This window comes from Leptodactylus fuscus, chromosome 5 (genome assembly GCF_031893055.1).
Source record: "Leptodactylus fuscus isolate aLepFus1 chromosome 5, aLepFus1.hap2, whole genome shotgun sequence".
Taxonomy (NCBI): domain Eukaryota; kingdom Metazoa; phylum Chordata; class Amphibia; order Anura; family Leptodactylidae; genus Leptodactylus; species Leptodactylus fuscus.
In genome coordinates, this window is record NC_134269.1 from 50649754 (window position 1) to 50672214 (window position 22461).

The window sequence follows — 22461 nt, forward strand, 5'->3', positions numbered from 1 at the left end:
AGTATGTCTTTTGGAATACGGGATGGAAATCCATGAAAACATGGGGAGAACATACAAACTCCTTGCAGATGGTTTTTTGCCCTTGGCAGGATTTGAACACCAGGACTCCAGCGCTGCAAGGCGGCAGTGCTAACCACTGAGCCACCGTGTGGCCCCCATATGTGCTTTTATCTTTACATGTCTCCCCTCTTGGAGGGGAAAAAAACTCAGAGGTCTAGCAGAGGTGGTGTACTGGTGCAAAGGTAGTGCCCTGGTATAAAGGTGGTGTACTGGTGCAAAGGTAGTGCCCTGTATAAAGGATCGTGCATTGGTGTAAAGGTAGTAATTTGGTACAAAAGTGGTATATTGGTGCAAAGGTGGTGTACTGATATAAAGATAGTGATGTGGTACAACGAGGGTGTTCTGATGCAACGGTAGTGTCCTGGTACAAAAGTGGTGTACTGGTGCAAAGGTAATGTCCTGGTACAAAGGTGGTCTACTGGTGTAAAGGTGATGTACTGCTGTAAAGGTAGTGATGTGGTACAAAGGTAGTGTCCTGGCACAAAGGTGGTGTACTTTTGCAACGGTAGTGTCCTGGTACAAAAGTGGTGTAGTGGTGCAAAGGTAATGTCCTGGTACAAAGGTTGTGTACTGGTGCAAAGGTAATGTCCTGGTACAAAGGTTGTGTACTGGTGCAAAGGTAATGTCCTGGTACAAAGGTTGTGTACTGGTGCAAAGGTAAAGTCCTGATGTAAAGGTAGTGATGTGGTACAAAGGTAGTGTCCTGGCATAAAGGTGGTGTACTGTTGCAAAGGAAGAGGACTCATACACTTACCTTGGCTTACTAACACCTGTAGAAACTTGCCCCATGTTGGATACCGGCTCCTATTCACTGGCTGTGCATAATGCTCCAAGACCTGTGGAAGCTCCTGCGCAATCCTCTGCAGTGCCTTTTCCTATTGTGAAATTGATAAAAGAACAGCCCCATTACGTTATGTCAAGTGTAATCCATAGAATGTATACAATATAACAGTGCTATAGATCCTAGTAATACAGTTCCATTCACAGCTAATAAAAGTCATTTGGTGACAACCTAATTTATTCTTTGTAAAAAGAGGGGGGCTCAAGCTAATTCACATGACATTGACTAACGGCTGTATGATGTTCGATTTTTAAGAGACGCCATAATACGGCAGTGTTCATTTTAATACAAGTGACCGATTTTTTGACAGTCGGTTGTAATAGATCATCAAAATAAGGTTTGGTGGCTCAGTGGTTAGTACTGTAGTCATTTTTCATAGCCACTTTGTACTTCATGTTGTGTGAATGTAGCCTTACTAACATATTACCCATTGGGACTAGAGTTGAGCGATCGGGAAACATCGGATCCTGATCAGTGATAGAGCAAATTTCATGATCGGGATCGGCTGGAAAATGATCGAAAATCGGATTTTAAAAACGATCCTGAAATCTCAAGATTGGCTCAACCCCAGCATACATACATTACGTTACATTACTAGGGTTCAGCGATCGGGATCAGGAAAGATCGGATCCAGATCGGCGATCGAGCAAATTTCACGATTGGGATCGGCTGTAAAATGATCAAAAATCGGATTTTAAAAACCCTAATTGGGATTGATTTACTTGATAACACTAATACCCTAACTAGGGTACATCCAATACTAGAGTCCATTGGCAATATATGGATGTGAGAAACAAGAGGCAAAACAGCGAGTGTATAAGTACCGTAAATCATTTTTTCTTGTTGTGAAAAATGAAGGTTCCAAAAAACTCATTTGAATGGAATATGTCATCAGAAAATTAGAATTTTTGAATTGATTTTTAAAAATTTTGGTGACACTAAAACATATCATTATAAAAAAAATACAAAAATCTTGCAGATAAAACTTTGGCCAATAAGTGGTTAGCATATCGTACATGCCTGACAATCCTTAGGCCATGGGTACTAGTATGACCAAACCAAACATGGAGTGTGTATGTTCTATAAATCTTTACATAGGTGTCTTCCTAAAATTGCTTTGAATGGAGTCCTATAAGACTGGCCCCAGAGATTAGAGATTGCTTAAAACACGGAAATTAGATTGTGAGCCCCACTGGGGATGAGGACCGATGTGAGTGTGTTCTCGGTAAGATGTAAGTGCTATATAAATAATGGGTAATGAATAAATAATGATAGCATTACACAGATATTTGCCCCTTCTCACCCTTATTCTCTAGGTATTCATCTATAAAAACTTCTTATATTAGTAATTCTACATGTTGTCACAATATCAGTTCTCTTTCGGTCGTTGTACATAAATCAATATTATTATTGTAATCTTCGTTTAACGTCCGTTTCCTAAGCCAATAAATACACATGTACATCACATTGAGCGCAGACGGGAATTTGTGGTTGATGTGTCGCAGCTTAAAGGAAAAAAACTAAATATCAATTCTGCTTCAGAATATATTGTGTACATGAATGTAATGCAATATTAAGTGATTCCCTATATGTTTCAATTTATAGAATACAACTGGAGAATTGAGTACAGAGTACGGGCACATTATTTATTTACATTATTAAGACTGTGTTCACATCTGCAGCGGAGCTTCTGTCGCAGATTCCAGACAAAACAAAGCAACATGCAGCACTATTTTGTCCATTCAAATGAAAGACAACATGGCGGACATTTGACGGATCTTATTATAGTTGATGGGGTCCATCATGAGTCGCTGGTGTCTGCCATGTGACGAATCCAGTACTGCCAACATTTGCACTGCTTTTTGGGATACACTGTGTGATGTATTATTATTTTTGTGGCCAATATATGTATGTAGATATCTGTATTATTTTCCCAGGCAGAACTATGATGATAATAAGGTGATAATATTCTACAGAGTTTTTATGTGGACCTGGTATCGGCATCCTCAGTGCTGTTTGAGCACTGGGCACCGCCCCCAGTGCTGTGAGAAAACTCATTTGCATACCGATGAAAAACGGGATTTCTACCAAACTGCAGCGCGGAGAAGACATCTAAAGGTAGGAGACGAATAGCCTTTCTTAAGACTATTCCTAAGTGTTAGCAATTGAAAAAAATGTAATTTTAATGATTGAATCCCTTTAAGAATAGGCCTTAAAATCCTGGACAACCCCTTTAACATGGATTTCATTGAGATTGTAATAAAGGACAGCAGAGAGATATAACCGTACCAAATAATTGAAAAATGACAAGTATGGCTATCTTATGTGTATGGTGCTCACACTGCATTTTGGCCTCATGTTTGGTATGGTAAGTTTGAAACATGGAGGAAAACGTAGTAAGGGTGCATTCACACTGAGTAAACGCTAGCTTATTCTGAACGTAAAACACGTTCAGAATAAGCGGCGTCTAAAGCAGCTCCATTCATTTCTATGGGAGCGGGGATACGAGCGCTCCCCATAGAAATGAATGGTCTGCTTCTTTCACTCCGTGCAGTCCCATTGAAGTGAATGGGGAGTGCCGGCGTGTACGCTCCGGCATGAGCAGAGCTTGCCGTATACGCCGGCACTCCCCATTCACTTCAATGGGACTGCACGGAGTGAAAGAAGCAGCCCATTCATTTCTATGGGGAGCGCTAGTATCCCCGCTCCCATAGAAATGAATGGAGCTGCTTTAGACGCCGCTTATTCTGAAAGTGTTTTACGTTCAGAATAAGCTAGCGTTTACTCAGTGTGAATTCACCCTAAGACTGGCATATTGTATGCCAGTCTTTATAAACCTCCATTTACCTGTTCCTGTTGGGCTGTTTATTAAGAGGCTGAGGCCTCTTCATAAATCTGTCACACGTCCTAGTGCCAGAATGGAAAGCTATTTTATAGCTGTACACATTTTATACCTTGTAAAGAACTGAAAATGGTCATTTGTTGTATTTTTAGCATTAAGGGGTGACATTTACTGAAATCAAAAGCTATTTCAATCAAAAACATATTAACAGGCCACGTTACATGGTAACATAGGACCCCTTCTTTGATACCACCAGCATAATTCTGTCATCCATTGAACTTGTGAGTTTTTGGATAGTTTCTGCTTGGCGCCTTGGCAATGTCAGAATAGTCTCCCAAAGCTGCTGTTTTTATGAAAACTGCCTCCCATCTTCAGATCTTTTGCTTGAGGATACCCCAGAAGTTCTCAATAGTCTTGAGGTCAGGGGAGGATGGTGGTCACACCATAAGTTTTTCTCCTTTTATGCCCATTACAGCCAATGACACAATGACGCTAGGTTCACACTAGCGCCTGGAGTCTGTTCTGAGCTTTCCGTCTTCTGCATGCAGAAGATGGATAGCTGTCAGACCGGGTCCGGCCGTGAGCGCCAGTGAGCGTTTTATGCTCTCCGCCGCAAAAACGTTTTTTTTTTAAGCCGGACACAGAGTACTGCATGTCCAACTCTGTGTCCGATTTTTAAAAAACGGTTTCACGGCGGAGAGCTTAAAACGCTCACCGGCGCTCACGGCCGGACATCTTTCAAACCCATTCAAATGAATAGGTTTGAAAGAGTCCTGCAGGTTTCCGTCTCCTGCTCAGTTTTGTGCAGGAAACGGAAACCTGCAGAACGGAGACCGGGCGCATTTTGTGAACGAGCCCTGACAGAGGTATTCTGTCATACTACCTGTCTTCCTGTCCGGATCTTCTGGGCACAGGAGAGGACTTTATTCCTGTTAGAGGTTGGGCTGAATTAGTTATTTGGGAAGGGCTAGTAGTGGGGGGATAGCTAGGGAGACAGGGAGGGGGTGAGAAGGGGAGTGACTGAGAGGGAAGTAGTGTGAGTCAGCCCATGCAATGCATCATGGTAGTTGTAGGACAAAAGCACAGGAAGCGACACCATGTAAACAAAAGCAGAAGATGTCAGGAGCTCCCAGAGAAACCCCCGAAAACACTCAAAACACTGCTAAAGGTATTTGGGTGCACTTATTAACCCATTAATAGCACTAACAGAGCTTTCATTTTTTTAAAAAAGATTTTTTGCCCAGAAAACCCTTCTTAGTTTTCATTAACTATCTAATATTTTTATATCTTGTCCAAGGCATTGCACAATTTGATGCTTTTTGGCAACAGAGAGGTCATTTTTCTTTCCCATATTGATGGAAACCTGTGGCCTGCATAATAATGTGGAATGTCCTTCTTAAAGAGGACCTTTCAAAACCTCCAACAATTCAAGCTTTTAGCATCTGTTAATATTTGCTGCTCCTCCGATTCTAACGCAGATGGAATTTTCTCTCTAGCCTCCACCATTCTTGAGTAATATGCACAATTAATTAGGCTCTGTAATGTCAGGTGGGCGGTGTCAGGCAGGGAGTGTGATTCAGAGCACCAACCAGAGACAGCCAGTGTCAGAGCTCAGAATCACACCCCTTGCCTGCTCCTGCCTGACACCGCCAGTACAGAGCCTAAATAGGCATCAAAACTACCAGCATTGATAGCTCAGGAATGGTGGGGGCTAGAGAAAAAATTCTAACTGTACTGGAATCAGTGGAGCAGTAACTATAGTGGATTTGTTGGAGGTGTGATTGTCCACCCCATGGGTTCAGTCACAGATACGCTTAGCCATTCGAAACCCTTTGCCTTCTTCTCTACCTAATATTGCTACCTGATAGAGTAACCTTTTGCTCCTTCCAATAATGTATTGTATAGTGATTTTTTCTAGTTTATTATTAAAGCATGTAACATTCCCTGTTACATAAATGGGTTTCACATTTGCTACATCTTTAGAAACTCACACAAACAGAAAAATCAGCTACATAAAAGGAAAGAAAAAAGTTACAACCAGGCGCTATACAATTACACTAGCCAACCATGAGAGGAAAACCACCTGCCTAAAAATAGGCCTACAGCCTAGACTCCACAAGACCTCTGAAGGAGATGAGCAAGAAGTTTTCCTGCAATCTATGATACAGTAGTTCTACAGGATCGGACCAGATAGCTTTGGTTCGCCATGTGCATCACAAAGGCTTTGGTGCCCATGACCCTGTTGCCAGTACTCAGGTGGTCCTTCCTTGGATCATTTTTAATATGTATGAAAATAAAGATTATGGGGATAATGTCACTCTTTAGGGAGAGACCACCTTTTCAGGTGTGTGGAGACTTATACAGCCATAGTTGCTCCACTGCAAGGGAACATGAGAAGAATATGCAAATCTGTCTCCCATCTTGGGAGACAGATTTGCATATTCTTCCCATGAAAATAAAGAGGAAAACCCCACAAAACCTGTTATTTTGGAAATGCTCTAACCCAGGCATCTAGCCATCACAATTTCATTCTTGTCAAGGTTGTTCAGATTCTTATGCTTGCCCATTTTTCCTTCTTCCAACACCGGGTTCTGGGGATACGATCACTCCTTAAGGAGAGATCACCTTCACAGGTGTATGGAGACTTACAAGAGCCTTTTTCTCTCCACTGGGGGATTATGGGAAAAATACGCAAATCTGTTTTCCATTCTTCCAACACATGAATTTCAAGAGCTGACTGTTCACTTGCTGACAAATACCACTGTCTCATAATAATCAATAAATGATATGACCTATTGGTGTATAGTGAATATTCACCATTTTTAGTACCCATCCGCTCCAAAATATACTGTGATCGTTTTTATAAATGTACAAAGTTACACTTGAAATGAAGAAGATCACAATGGTAATAGGGATAACGTGACAGTCGGTTGACAGGTAACTTGGGAAAGTATTGGGGCCTAGGAAATCTTTGCGCAATACTACTTCTCTGGCAGTAAAGGAGTTAAGAGCGGCCCTACACGAACACATTGCGTATCTCTGCTCCTCTCCTTCACTTGTCACAGCTCGGCTGCTGGAACCTGGCCCTCCGCATCCAATTGATGTTGTAGAATCTCTCTCCTCCATCTGGCCTATGAGGCCTGGAGCTGCAGCTATGATATTTTGTCACTGCTGTTTTCTTGCTGTTTTCCTCTATTCTGCTCCCCAGATGGTGAAAATAACATTCAAACTCTTTTTTTTTTTTTTTTGGTCTGTGTGTGATTTTTTTTTATTTGCTTCTAACAATGGTCCTTGGCATCATTTCAATGTTCTACTTCGGTAATTAACAGTACTGATATGGCCACAATTACAAGTCCCCCTCTCTTCGGCAGTAACGCTGTGAATTAGTAGGAGCTAATGATTGCAAGTGGAGAGGGGGCCCGAGCGCAGACGGTGAAGCGTTTTTTTGTAGGATGGAATAAAAAGGTACAAGCGGCGCGTTCGCGGTCGACGATGATTACCTAGTAATTAGTTTACACAAAGCCTTCTATTTAATGGCAAAACAGTGTAATTAACGAGTGACAGAAAATCAAAGGGTTGTTCTGTAAGCATATGAAAAATTAACACGGAGGGATACAAGTGAATTAAATCAATAGCGAGCAGAACGGAAGATTGATACCTGGGGGGCCCACAAACACATTGCTCTACATGATATTATATTGCTGCTTATTAAATTGCCCTGTGCGTTATTATATCATTTTCTTTATGGCTAGATCATTTTTCATGATATTATTATCAGCCTTTACATCCCAGTAGATCACTACGGCTAAGTATACATCTTTGTCTTAACGTATTTTCGTGTTTATTAGGTTACGACATATTGTATCCCCCGATAACCATGCTCTATAAGCACTTTAGTGGAGAGTCCGGCACCGATGGGGTTACTCCGTTTTTAGCCCCGGAAATGTCCTTGTATCAATATTTAAGGCAAACAGTCGCGCGGTAAGATCTAGCGAATATACATGTCTATGGAGTTCTGTAAACATCATATTTCTTTGCAAGCTGATTTGGAAATTATGTGCTAATGCCATACTGCTGGGAAAACCCCATTTGGGAGAGTTGCTCTGAACAATAGATTTTAAATGCGGCCCCTCAGGGCAAGGTTCTCATAAGAATAAGCATTTAACGCTCATTTCCAGACAGCTCCGCTTAAAGGGGTATATCCATAACTGATTAACACCCTGCCATTGTGATCGGTATATTACTTTACATCTTTACTGTCAATCATTTCCCGGAGAGATGGCTACATGCGATAGACCTAAATTTTGGGGTTAAAGCAGGTCATGCTTTCGGGCCCCCATCTCCTGATCCTACAGTTTAGCTAAGGGATAGCATGAGGGTCTGTTGTCTGAGTCTGATCTAATTTTACTGCAAACAGGGGATGCCATAAGGAATTCACACTCGTCATTTGTCAGCAGAACACAGCGAACAGCAGGAGTCTGATGACTGCCCTAGATATGGGGAATGCAGCCAAAACCCCACAGTGAGAAAGATTACTTAACCCTTTTTTGCCTGCCCACAACAAAAGATTTGGATTGGGGGGGACTTGAGAGGTGTTGAAGAGGTAGGCTGCATAGCACCATGGGATTTATCTGTCACTAAACCACACTACCGGCTAATGCAGCACAGTGTAGACTGGCGGAACAAATCAAGGAGAAAATACTTAAGAATTACATCAGCAACCCTTATTTTTCACGATTCGGAGTAAGAAAATGTGGGCGGTGAATTGTCAACATTTCAAAGATATTTATATAATGGGTCTAGACAAAGCCATCTATGCTAACAAAAAAAGAGCCTGTATAAATTGTTGGAAAAGTTATGTAGGAAACCTCCAGTGTGCAGTACACCACGAGCACCAGCAGGCGATACTCGGTATATTTACATATATTTACTTACACCCAGACAGCAATGAAAAACTATTGAAATCTTCTATTAAATGAATTATACTAAAAAAAAAACATTGAAAAAATAAACCAATTCTTGCTCCATTGCCAATCTATACCATGTAAAATCCGCGCAAGCCTTCTGCTCACTACGAGAAGTGACTTTAGAGGGATTTTGTCCGTATAGACACTGACAAGATAAGGGTATAAGTGTCAGATTGTTGGGGTGATCAGAACAGGGGACCAAAAGTTCCCGCAATTTCTCACTATGAATGATATGCCAGCACACTTGCGCGACCGGCACACCATTCACTTCTATGGATTTGCTTGAGATTGCGGTCGCAGGCAAGTGTCTGTAATAGCAAAATCCCCTTAACCCATACTATAATGCTTAGAGTAGTCAGCAGGAGTCTGGTGAGAGGGTCCTGAAGGCACAATTTTCATTGATATGAATACAGAGCAAAAGTCTGCCAGTACGGCAATACCATAAATTCCTAAAAAAAAGTTATCTGTTAAAGATGTCAGAATACGCAGTATTGTGAATGGGGCTGCAGAACTGAAGACTGGTCAGAGGGCCTAAGCGGACCCCTGACCATTGCATTGTCTACAATGGGCTCATGAGTATCAGGACTGAACAAGCAAGAAACGGAAGAAGGCGGCCTAGTCTGCTGAAAGTCTTCTACATCATGTGGATGGCTAGGTGTGTGGATGTCACTTACCTGGGGTATACATGGCACCAGGATATACTACAAGAAGACAAGTTGGCAGGGTGGTGGGAAACGTTAAGTCCTGACATTTATGTGGATGTTACTATGCAGTGTAGCACCGACCTGGACATTGTTTTAGAATAACTAGGCCTCTTCATGCCAATGGACATCATTTCCCACTGCAAAAACTGTTGAGAAATGGTTTGAGGAACATGACAAAAGGTTGAATGTGCTGACTTGTCCTCCAAACTCCATTTACCTCAATCTGATTGAGCATCTGTGGGATGTGCGAGGAAAACAAGTCCTGATCCATGGAGGCGTCATCTCACAACTTAATAAAAAGGACCAATCTAAACAACTCTTCACAGGAGTATATAGGAAATAGTAAAAATAGATCCGCGCTTACCCTCCGATTTCTTGAACAGTATCCTTTATTGGCGGTCTTTAAAAGCCTTGACACACAATGCGTTTCGGGAACCCTGGTCCCTTTCTCAAGTGTACATAAGGTCATCTCACAACTTACCGCACATAAAGGAATTGCTGCAAATGTTTGTGAATGGAAGGATAAGAATTGTTCTTGTGGCTTAAGGTATATTTATGCAATATCATACAGGTAGTTTTACTGTTACAGCTGATAAATAGATGGAGACTATCTATCTATCCATTTATGTATCTCTCTATCTATATTTTTCTATCTATCTATCTATCTATCTATCTATCTATCTATCTATCTATCCATCCATCTGTCTATCTCCTATCTATCTATCTCCTATCTATCTATCTATCTATCTATCTCGATCCTAAACATATACTGGTAAATTCCATTTAAAGCCGTATAATTTATTAGTATAGGGTCAGATCTTAAAAATGTGACCACATCAGCAGAAAGAAGCAATGGTCAGTAGTATTCAGAATTATACCGCCAGCCAGAGACGACAATAAGAGCTTCCCAAGCATCAATCTGCTTCATCCTTCCATCGCAGGCACAGGTCTCGGTGATGTGACACACACAGAGAAAGGGGAACTTGTCATTATGTATCATAAACTGTTATGCAAATACCTCAATTTGTAACTATTAACATAATTTAGCGCTCAGAGACATACACTCATTTCTAATCATCGCAGTGGAATGGAGTCTTGTTCTGTCGTTCTTAGCCTGCAGGAAAGTCTTTCATCAAGATGCTGTAATGTTTTAATAACCTGCCAGCGTTCACCGGCTGTGCCGCTGCCGACGACACTCTTACATTGTCCTCATTAAGGAACAGAACAGGTCGGGGAATAACAGGACATTAAAGCATTGCCGGTGTGCAGGATCCTGAGGCTTTGAAGCTGCTGTTCCTGACAATGCAGGTCTGTTAACCCCATCTGTGATGAGCTTTTGTAACATTACCTGTGATACGGACTCACCTGTGCCCACTTCTGCTTCCAGGTTTCTGCACTGTACCTCTGACGCTCTTTTACCACCCAGGCATAACATGGAAGGTGTGCAGCAATGTCACAAAATGCCGTCCCGTTGCTGCCAAATTCGTTGTCCACTTTAAATAACCAGCGAGTCACCAGCAGATTATCGATTATAAGTTGGCTCAGAGAACTGAAGAACTGTGAATTTAGCACAAATGCAGACATATTGACTGGTGTAAAAAAAAAACAGCACAGACAGCATAGATAGGGAAACTAGACGAAACTTGCAAATAAACGTGACATAAATAGGTTTGTAGGCAAAGGTAAAGTAATCTAGTTCTGTAGTAAAGGTGGATTTGTTATATAACCCTTTGCGAAAGATCATAACTCTGATTTTCATAATACGTTAGGTTTGGGGTATGTTTAAACAGTATATATTTGGTGCATGTGCCATGAACGTACTAAGGGTATATATCAAGACACCATTTAAATGCCAGAGCATCTTTTTGGCCTATGTTTGGCGGCATATGTCATTACACTTTTTTGCTGCTGTCAACTATGCTATTCTGACTAGAAGCATCCATTAAAAAATGTAGAAAATGCAATATATTTTTGATATAATATATATTTTTTAATGGAGAATATTACGAGTAACTTGAGCCACAATAACATTGCTCTTCTCATCTACAATGTTGTCAGATTAGGAAATGAACATAACTGAGATTTGATATAAATTTTTAAAAATAATAATTTAGGGACTGTTTGCACAGTGTTTCATGTGTTTTTCATACAAATGTAAAAGTTAAAGAACTTTTCAAGGAGATTGATAAGAAGACCTTAAAGAGGATTCCCAATAACATAACCACGACAAAGCAAGTATAAGTAAGAGGTCGCAGTCTTTTATCATCATAGGTTGCCAATGGACACGACTACGAATGCAGAAATGTTCTATGGTTTGGTAGTTGTCAGAAAACGAGACATTATTTCCTTATTATGTATATAATATCCCCGTCTGATATCCCGTCCACAATAAGAAAATCATGGCCGGGTTTCTGATAAGTCCCAGACCATATAGAAAGTTCCTGCATTCATGGTCATATTCAGTGGTAAGTGATCAAGACAACAAATGCCATCACTAAGATGGTTAGAGGAAATCTGTAAAACTCTGCAAAATTTTTAATTACTTATTTCCAAAAATGTTTAACTTTATGTTAAACTTAATGTTTAATTGTCTACAAATTTAGTTATGTTTATGGGAAAATCCCTTTATATACGAATGTTACTGGAAACAAAAAAAAAAATAAAAAATTAAAAAGGACAAAAATACGGTAATCAAAAGTTATTCCTTATATCAATATCCCCTATGTGTTTCCCAACATTAGGAATCAGTAATTCATCAGGGGACATAAACTGATGCAGAAACACAGGACTAGTGTAATATAGTGGGAGTATTATTAGATTTAATCCTTTTTTTCAATGCATAGACTACTTATAAAGAGTCAGCGTAGTCCTAGGAGTGAGCAGCGGCCACAACAGGCCAATATATTTATTATAATTTACATTAGAAAAAGGCTGTAAATTATGGCGGATATCTCTGCCAGCTTCTAGCTGGCAGAGATCTCAGACAGTGGCACATAGACAACCTGAGATGTGCCAAAATTATTGGGAGACTGACTCTTCTTAATAACTTTGGCGCATTTCACAATCAGTTATCAAGATTATAATCCTAAATGCCAGTCTTAATAAATCGGCCCACCATGTTTAGAAAGTTATGGCCATATGTGGTTGTCGCAGAGGCTTCTTTGTACCTCCAATTTCATACAGATTTTTCTTCTATTGGATTCTATAGAAATCTGAGGTATTCTCCTCTAGAAGCATTGCTTCATACTCACTTTGACATATACAGACTCCGTGCACTGACATACAGTTTCTATACAGTGTTCTATCATTTGCACAAGCCTGTGTATATGGTGCATAGTGGAAAATCTTGCAATTTATCGCTTAACAGGATATTTTCCTCCTTACTCTGAAGCAGTATAGAGGACATTATAGAGAAGTACCAAACAGCACTGTTTTCAATAATCACTTAGGGTGAGATAGAAAACTTACTATTAGCTGTAGCAGCCATAACTTTATGTGCCTGTGTGCTCTCTTTAACTCGGCCTCTTCTCCTTCCTCCACTTTCCATAAACTAAGGGTCCATTCACACGGCGTAACATGCTGCGTGACCTGGTCATGGCCGCAAAATAACGCGGCGTATACGATCCAGGCTCCCATTGAAATCAATGGGAGCTTTTACGGCGCTCAAAATCTCACACGCCGTATACGTGTCAGGTCACGGGGCACGTTACTCCGTGTGAATGGACCCTTATGTGGATTTAGCAGAGATTTCAGAGCGAGTAAACAGTGTAGGTAGGAGAGGGAGGAAAAGAGTATGATATAGGACAAGTTGATCCAGGGTTTTATATTGATTGCCATTTTGGAGTCGGGAATATTTTCCCCTCATATGGGACAATTGGCATAAGCCTAATAATGTTTTTTTCTTTTGCCTTCCTCCGGATCAACACTGTCGGGTTATAGGTTGGATTAGATGGACCTGTGTCTTCATCCAACCTCATCTACTATTTAACTATGTAAGGGTGCATTCACACTGAGTAAACGCTAGCTTATTTTGTAGAGTAAAATTACACTTGTAAATTTTGCTATCCTATTGACTTCAATGACATTTTACAGGCGTAATTTTACAGGCATATTTTTTACAGGCGTATTTTTTACAGGCGTATTTTTACACTTGTAAAAAAATATCATTGAAGTCAATGGGATAGCAAAATTTACAAGTGTAATTTTACTCTACAAAATAAGCTAGTGTTTACTCAGTGTGAATGCACCCTAAGTGAAGAAAGAAGCATTTTTCTCTGATAAGATATGTTACAAAGTTTATGATATTCACCCGTACTATTGATTTATGCAAATTTGGTTAAAAAGTTTGTGGCTGCTAAAAAATGGCCAATCTTTTGGCCTACAATGTAAGCTAAAGATGTTAGGTGAACATAGTACTACTCATTATATATTGAATAATCCTTTCATTACAAACCAGCCCTAGCTGCATCTGGTACATGTGCCGGTTCACACCTGCGCCAGGTCTCCGCTTTGTGGGTTTTCGTCTTCTGCCCCGGAAATTGCAGTGTCTGCCCGTGAGCATCTTCTGCCTCACTGCGACAAAACCGTTTTTTTTCTTTAACTGGACACAAAGTCCTGCATGTCCGACTTTGTGTCCTGTTATAAAATCCTGTTTCACCGCGGAGAGGCAGAAGATGCTCACAGACGGTCACTTTGCAAACCCATTCAACTGAATGGGTTTGAAAACTGACTGCCTGGTTTCTGTCCCCTGTCCAGTTTCTTTCGGCAGAAGATGGAAACCTGAAAGCAGAGATCAGGCGCAGGGGTGAACCCGCCCTTACTTGCATTTGCCTGAACTGCATGATTAATCATAGAAGTGGGACTGGCCACATGACTACTTACAGTAATACTTGCTACATTATAACTTAAAGGGGTTATTTCAAATTATCCCTATTCCACATGATAGGAGATAAATTACTGATCAGTGGGGGTCAGACTACTGACACTTACTGATCATGAAAATGGGTGTCCTGTTACCTTGTCTAAATGGAGCACGAGATGAAGCATGTGCACTATCGCTCCATCCATTTTGTATAGGAGTGCCGGAGATAGCTGCACATTGTACTTGCCCATTTCCAGCAGTCCCAAAGAAGCGAATGGAGAAGTCATGTATACATGACCAGCCCCTCCATTCATTTGGAAGGAACAATGGACCCTGTTCTCATGATCGTGGGGGTCCCAGCAGTTGGACTAACACCAGTCAGAAAATTACGGTACACCCTATCCTATGGATTGGGGAAGCTTGAAAAAAAACACTGAACACCACTGTAACATCTTTAGAAACATAGTGGAAGTTTAGGGATGAAATTTGATGATTGGTTCCCTTTAATGGCAAAAATAAACTGAAAGATTTGTAAATTCTGGTGATTTCCTAGGCTGCAAATGTCCTAAATGTATATTATATGATGAAGGAAGGATGATACTAAAGTTTATACCAAAAAAAGTTTTCAACTAAGTCTCAGGAGAACACATGGCTTAGGGGGTGACCCAATTACTATGTATAAATATAGCAGTGGTTAATACACAGAGCTGTCCAATTTTTATACCCTGGGCTGCTGTAAGATGTGGCCAGACATTGCAGAAAGAAGATTTCACCTCCAATACAGTGATTTTTTTTCCCTAGAAAAACAAATTAGGCTATGAAACTCTATGACTCAGAAATTTACATGGAGTCTGGACATCTATTGAAAAACAGGCATTTATAATGCTTGGAAGGAATTTGTAACTTGTTATAAGAAAACAACTGACAAGCTGGAGACACATGAGAGGGGGGTGGGCAAAACTGGCGGCCGGCTACTGAGCCACTGCAATCTACAATAGCGTCATAGTGGATGAGATATAAAGAGGTTATCCAGTGGTTGTTTTATGCAGGTCTTTGGGATAAAGGCTGCCGGACTCACAGCCATTGCTAATATGAGTATGACCAGTGAGTACTGCAGCTTGTACTGGCATAGGGAAGCAGCAGATCTGCGGGGGTCCTGGCAGTCAGACCATCACCAATCTAAAATTGATGTTCTATCCTATGGAGAGGATATAAATCTTATAAAAGCTTGATAACCCCTTTAAACAATTGTCACCCACACGCTGCAAAACCCAAAGTGCAATTGACTTGTGCTGCAGGTATAATAATCGCTGCAGGAGATCTGCAATAATTCCTGTGAGTGTGCTGCAGCAAAAATCACACGATTTTGGGAGTTTTTACCGTGGCAGCATTAAGGGGATAACATGTCTGAATTTATCTCCTATCTGGTCCTAGCCTGATAGAGGTTTATTTGCCTTCGTCTGGAACATTAGATGCTATGCTAAAGGGCTATAATTTCTTACAGGTTTTAGGCCGAGGCCCCACGTTGCAGAAATACAGTTTCTTTTTGGTGCAGATTTTCCTGCAGTTTTTTTGAGTCAAAGCCAAAATGGCTACAAAAGGAATGGGAAATATATAGAAAGTTCTTATATTTCTCCCTTCTGCTCAACCTACTCCTGGCTTACGCTAAAAAAAAAAAAAAGTTGCAAAATTAGCGACAAAAAAAGCTGCGTTTCCGCAACGTGGGGCCTAAGCCTTAAAGAAAGCCTATCACCTCCCTCAAACCTTTAAAACTGCCTCCATAATGCTGTACATAACACAACATTGATACAAATCATACCTTTTTTCTGTGTGACAGTGTTGGGGATGCAAAGAAAACTAAGTCTTATGAATTGTCTTCAATTGTTTCCTTCCAGGCAATAAAAATACTTCCTTATCACAATATGGACGTAAGTGGAGACAGGAAGAACGTGCCAACATGATATGACACATGCTCTAGTCATATTGGCACTGACTGAACAATAGAGCCATAGATAAGAATACAAGTGCATGTCCAGGAATATGAGGACACTTTACGCTGAATGATAATTTGTTATATACACAGTTCACCTTCTAACCTGTTCTTGGTTATAGATATCATATTCTCCTGGAGGAGTCGGGATGTTGGCACTTGCAAAGATGCGCTTACTTCCAGACTTGGTGCTGTACAGATGTCCGACTTCAGGCTCAGTTCCTAGGATAGGGACACCAAGCATATCAGCCACCACCAGATCATCAGTATGTGGGACTCTTCCAACAATGTAGCTCTCCCGGCCTTGAGTCAAGTTTCGAATACGTTGCAAGGTCTTTGGACTGTACTTGAGCAGAGTGGAAAGGCACATGTTGTGATTCTGTCATGAAAAGCAGATTGGTATATTAGGCCTCTTATAAAGTGTACCTAACCTCTCAACAATTGTCGGTTCTCCCTGAGCTGATGGGTGGAGGCTAGCTGCCATGATGTCTCCCATACACTGCAACAGAAAGTAGAGGTATAATCTGCTTCCTAACTCTCTCAGAATCATCAGATGGATTATATAGCAAGCTACTGACCTGTACAGTGTTCTGTAGTCCTGTTTTGCTCAAGATGGGTTAAGCAGAGATTTTAAAGTGAAAGTCAGTTTAGAAAGGAGTGGAGGGGGATAAGTGAAGTGCCAGATAAGTGAAGAAATTCATGTTTTTTCCCCTCAAATGAGATATATTACACTTGTACTACTAATTTATGAAACTTTTGTTGATGAGTTAGTGACAATTTAAGGAAATCAGTTTGCAGTACTTAGTTATAGTGAATGCTGACTCCAAATACAGATAAGTGTGGAGCAAGTCATCTTATGACCACTGTTTTTCTTTACAACTGTTGGGTGTAGGGATTGATGTGTAATATTCTAATATTGAGACATATATGATGACCCATATATCATGGGTCTAAGAACTCAATTTTGAGTAAAGCTATTTTACTTTGAGTAGAACAGGAAAAAAATCCTCTATTTTAGCAGACACATCTATTCCTAAAAGTAGTGACTCCCTTCATATAAATTATAACATTTATTTGATGAAACTGGACAACCCCTTTTAGGGTAAGGCCCCACGTTGCAGAAATCTGCTTTTTTGTTGTAGATTTTGCTGCGGTTTTTTTTTTTTTTTAGCCAAAGCCATGATTGGACTGAGCAGAAGGGAGGGAGCAGAAGTATAAGAAATTCCTATATAGTTCCCATTCCTTTTATACCAATTCTTGGGCTGATCAAAAAATACATTTAAAATCTGCAACAAAAAACAACATGGGGCCTCATCCTTAAGTTTGCCGAACCTTGGTGATTTAAGGAGTTGTACATGTATTTTTTAATGATGCCGTTTACCCTATGGAAGTCAATGAGAAAAAAAAAATGCAACTCAATACAAGAATTGCACATGATTTGCACACGAGTCACCATAAAGAATTACCTAATTATGTATGAACATAATGACTTAAAATGTAACATATCCATATTATTAGGATAGATGATATAACCTTCAGAATCTGATTTCCGCACCATACCAGAGATGGCCTGAAGCTGCTGCAAACCAGTTCACCACTAGTGGGCACCAGCCACAGCCGGTAACATGTCACATCCTCATAGTGAGATGTGATTCTCTATTCTCATATCTGCTAGTCATAAAAATATCTCCAGCGTGGGGTACAGTACAGTATGGCTTTATTTCTTGACATATTTCAGTTTTTTGCAATTTACTGAAGTTCTTTTTTTTACTTTTTGATACATAGGATACACCAGATTAAAAAAAAATAAACATATTCAAATAATATAATATAGTAATATATAATAGAATTGAAATAGTCTTATAAATATAAATAATATAAAATAGTAATAATATAACATAAAAATGTTAATCGAAAAATATTCACCCCATATCATACCAACGAAATATATAAAATATTCCTATTATGACTTATTGTAGGGATATGGATTTTAATATAAGATTTTTTTTTTTACCGTACTATATCTACTATTGTTTCTTTAAATAAACGAGGGTTTTGACAACGTGGTAAAGACATAAAAAGCAATATATTAGCCATAAAGCTCTATCATTTCCAGGTTAAACGGCTGTATGGCCACAATCTAGTTCATTACTCTGCTTAGCCATCAGAACATGCCATGATGGATCCGTGGCTGGGTTGTGACCTCTGCCGTAGTTGAGCTCCTTAAATTGATAAAAGCTGTTGAGGTGATACTATAATCGCTCACATCTTTAGTGCCTCATTCATGGCCTCTCTGGGAATAGAACTAATTACTACACATCTGTATTTATTTGATCCACGCAGAATTATCCTTCTGTCACTCGGAGAAGAAGCTGCCAGCCTTTTGTATAACGCTAACTCATCCCATGCCGCCCTCCTGGCTTATATTGAGGCAGTAACACTGAGAGGAAATCAATTGGAGACATAAAGAGACAAAAAGGGGTTCTGCAAGGGGCAGACTTCATGTAAGATCTCAGCAGAAGGGGAGGGATGGGGCGGATATTCCTGTAAACACACATAATATGTGCCTATGCTATTAGCTCATTGCTTATATTACCAATGGTTATCTGCTCACGACATAAAGTATAAAAGATGATCCCAGCCTTTGATATGGTGTTATTCGCCATACGGACTTACAGGGAATCTGTCCATAGCCTCAGGGGTGAGAATGGTAAATCTGTCATGCAGTTCGGTGGCATCCTGGGGGTTCCCAGATAACACTGCTGCCCGCAGACCCAGGAGCTTGCGGTAATATTGCTCTGACTCCTCATCCAGTTTCACAGGGGAAATATAGATGACATCCACATTGGGGTCTACAGGACAAAAGCTCACAATAAACACAGGAGACGCCGCAATTCTTGTAAATCAGTACATGTATACAGTGTGCTATTACTTGCATTTATCATTGTGCTGTTAGTGCTTATGCATATATAATAGTTGCTGTTACTTATTACAGGGGACTCTTTCAGTTTTTGCAGCGTGTATGAACATAAAATGCATTAGGTAGTTCTTAAATGGCGATCCAGGTCAATGAAACATAATAAGATGCATATATTATAGTGCCAGAGTATAATATTCAATGTTTTCAAATGTAAAATATTGTTGTAATTATACTCTATTCATTTACAGAGGGATAAACAAGTAACATATTCATAAGCTCTAGAATAAATATAACATAGGCCGGATAGTCTTCATCTGTACTTAATAATCACTTGTTTTCCATAGCATTGCTTCATCCTAGATTTATAGTCAAATAGCAAAAGAAAAGACCATAGGAGAAGGAAACGCTACCTGTATACACCTACAGTATATTTGTGAGCATGATGCACTACATATCTATCTATCTATCTAATATATATGCATCTATTTAATATCTATCATCTATTTATCTATCTGTTTCCCATATCTATCAATTCTGTATCTATCTAACAAAGAAGCAGCACTGTAAATACGGTGAGTGACAGCAGCTTCAAGCTGGCCCGAGGTCATGAATATACATACAAATATAGGTAAATCATTCCAAAAGAGTGTGCTACAAAAAAAATTAATTTGATTTATTTGCCCATATTCAGCAACATTTCTGTTCCACATTAAAGCCGTATTCGCAGCACTAAAGCACTGCGGGAAGAACCGCTGCGTGAACGCATTGCGGTTCTTTCCACAGCGCTTTTAAGAGAAAGTTCACAGCGTTTTCCTCTACGGACTTTCTCTTCCCATTATATCTACCAAAAAGCCGCAAGCGTTTCCATAGATAGAATTGACATGATGTGATTTTCAAAACCGCAACGTTTTTTTCCGCAAAGTGGGCATGGGATTCGCATGCATCCTATCCCCTTTGCTTGCACTGTAAAACGCCGCGATTTTTCCCGCAGCGTCTCCGCTGTGGGCAAATCGTGGCGTTTACGTCCCATGGGGCCCCGGCCTAAAACTTTTTTCAGTCTGTATATAGGCTAATAAACCACTAAATCTTTTTGAGTGTGGCGACATTTTTTTCTATCTATCTATCTATCTATCTATCTATCTATCTATCTATCTATCATTCTGACCATCTATCTATGCTAAAAATTAACATGTCAGCACTCCAAAAACAGAGAAAATAAAGGACTTTATTAGCCCATGAAGCTACGTTTCTGTTCTGTTAGAACCTTTTTGGGCATCTTGGGCTAAAAAAGTCCTTTACATTTTGGCCTATTGATCTGAGGTCTTGCAGTCATTGTGGAGTCACTGGTGCTGCTCTTTTATCTATCTATCTATCTATCTATCTATCTATCTATCTATCTATCTATCTATCTATCTATCCTCATAGTTATCTTTTATATTGTCCATCTATCTAATCTGATATCTATCAGTCTATTTTATCTATCTATCTATCTATCTATCTATCTATCTATCTCCTATCTATCTATCTATCTATCTATCTATCTATCTATCTATCTATCTATCTGTCTGTCTAACACAAACATATTTTTCATGTGTTATTTATATAAGGATATTGCTAATTCCTTGGGGCTGGCACCCTTTCTCTCATCTGGTGTGGTCTTCATTTTTCATCTATCTATCTATCTATCTATCTATCTATCTATCTATCTATCTATCTATCTATCTATCTATTATATTGTCCATCTATCTAATCTTATATTTATCTGTCTATCTATCTATCTGTCTGTCTGTCTATCTATCTATCTATCTATCTATCTATCTATCTATCTATCTATCTATCTATCTATCTATCTAGCCATCCATGACTCAGTTCTTACTATTAGTAAATAGTTCATATGTCTTTCAGTCCCTTGTACTACTATATAGTTGCATGGCTGTCTATAAGTCTTCTTCTTGCTCAATTACAATGGCTTCTCGCTCTGGTTCCTTCTAATGCTCTATACACAATCTATATCTCTATCTACTCACTGCCTTATGTAACTGCGCCCTGTAATTACTCCTATTGCTCCATATAATTGCCCACAGCAAACTATTTCACACACCATTTCTCATTTTCAAGTCAAATAAATAACAGCCTTGCTCTTATATTCTCCACGAGGCTTGGGAAATCTCCCTGCCGATTGTGACCACAGAGATTCGGAGTCACCTGCTATGTCGCACAGTCGTCCTATCTGCAGGTTCTGTTGGATACACAGGTCACGGCTTTCAGTCCTCTGTTTTTCTGTATAGCCTAAAAACGATGATGACAATAAATCATTGACAATAATGCACATTGTGTGATCATAACACAGAGCGATACGAGGCACATCATGATACAGTAGTGCACATGGCCAAAAGAACTGCACGTTACCTGTCACTACACCTGACTTGTCTGTTTTAGGAAATTATTATATTATTCATGAAATGCCAATTCTATCTTTTAAGTCTGTCTTGCACTGTCCCTCTACCAGTTTATGAATAAATTGACAAGTCGGTGTGTCCATTCCCCTTGTCAAAGGGGCGTGTCCCTACACTGTTTGATACTGTCATTGGATACCAGAGTCCGACTGGTAACACCCAGATATCAAATAATTGATACATTTAAAGAATTCCTATTTTAATTAATACAAATATTTACAAAAAAAATTAATGTGAAAAAATCTGACGCTGATTTGTGGCATGAATATGCATTGGCAGTTACATAAGCTGCAGATTTGCATGCTGTAACCCACTGGTATATGCGTAGACCACACTTCACTATATGACCTGTCACTTGCTAATATGGGTTTCAAAGCTGAATCTGAAATTCATGTATATAGGCTACAGCCCAGATTCCTACTGAAATCAATCGGAGGCGGATTTCTCATGGATTTCATTGCAGAATACGTGTTGGAATCTACATGAAAAATACTCCATGTGAACTCAGTTCCACAACACAGAACAATAAAAATATGAATCTACAATTGGAATTCTTCTACTATGCAAAGTTATTAAAGGGGTTGTCCATATTTACATAATAAAGTCTACTTTTTTCTAAAAGGTCTATGGGATATTGTTATCGCAGTTCAGTCCTACTCATTTGAGTAGAGAGGCGCTGTAATACCAGACACAACCTAAGGTGGTGCTGTTTATAGAAAAAAAAAAGACAGACCCTCTTGTCTTTGAAATGTTATGATGGGTAAGGAACAGAAATACTATATAAGTTCTAGAACTAAGTTAAAAACATTCCATCAAAACA

The 22461-nt window shown here is 39.7% G+C and overlaps 1 protein-coding gene across 1 annotated transcript in view; it reads right to left on the reverse strand.

Annotated features, from left to right (window-relative positions):
• IQCH (IQ motif containing H) overlaps nt 1–22461 on the reverse strand; it is an 86977-nt gene that overhangs the window by 26746 nt on the left and 37770 nt on the right. The window contains exons 11-15 of the mRNA XM_075273140.1: nt 21391–21474; nt 18942–19117; nt 16372–16644; nt 10780–10971; nt 815–935 (exon numbers count right to left, since the gene is read on the reverse strand). Coding sequence (XP_075129241.1) covers nt 815–935; nt 10780–10971; nt 16372–16644; nt 18942–19117; nt 21391–21474 — 846 coding nt within the window. The remainder of the gene's footprint in view (nt 1–814; nt 936–10779; nt 10972–16371; nt 16645–18941; nt 19118–21390; nt 21475–22461) is intronic.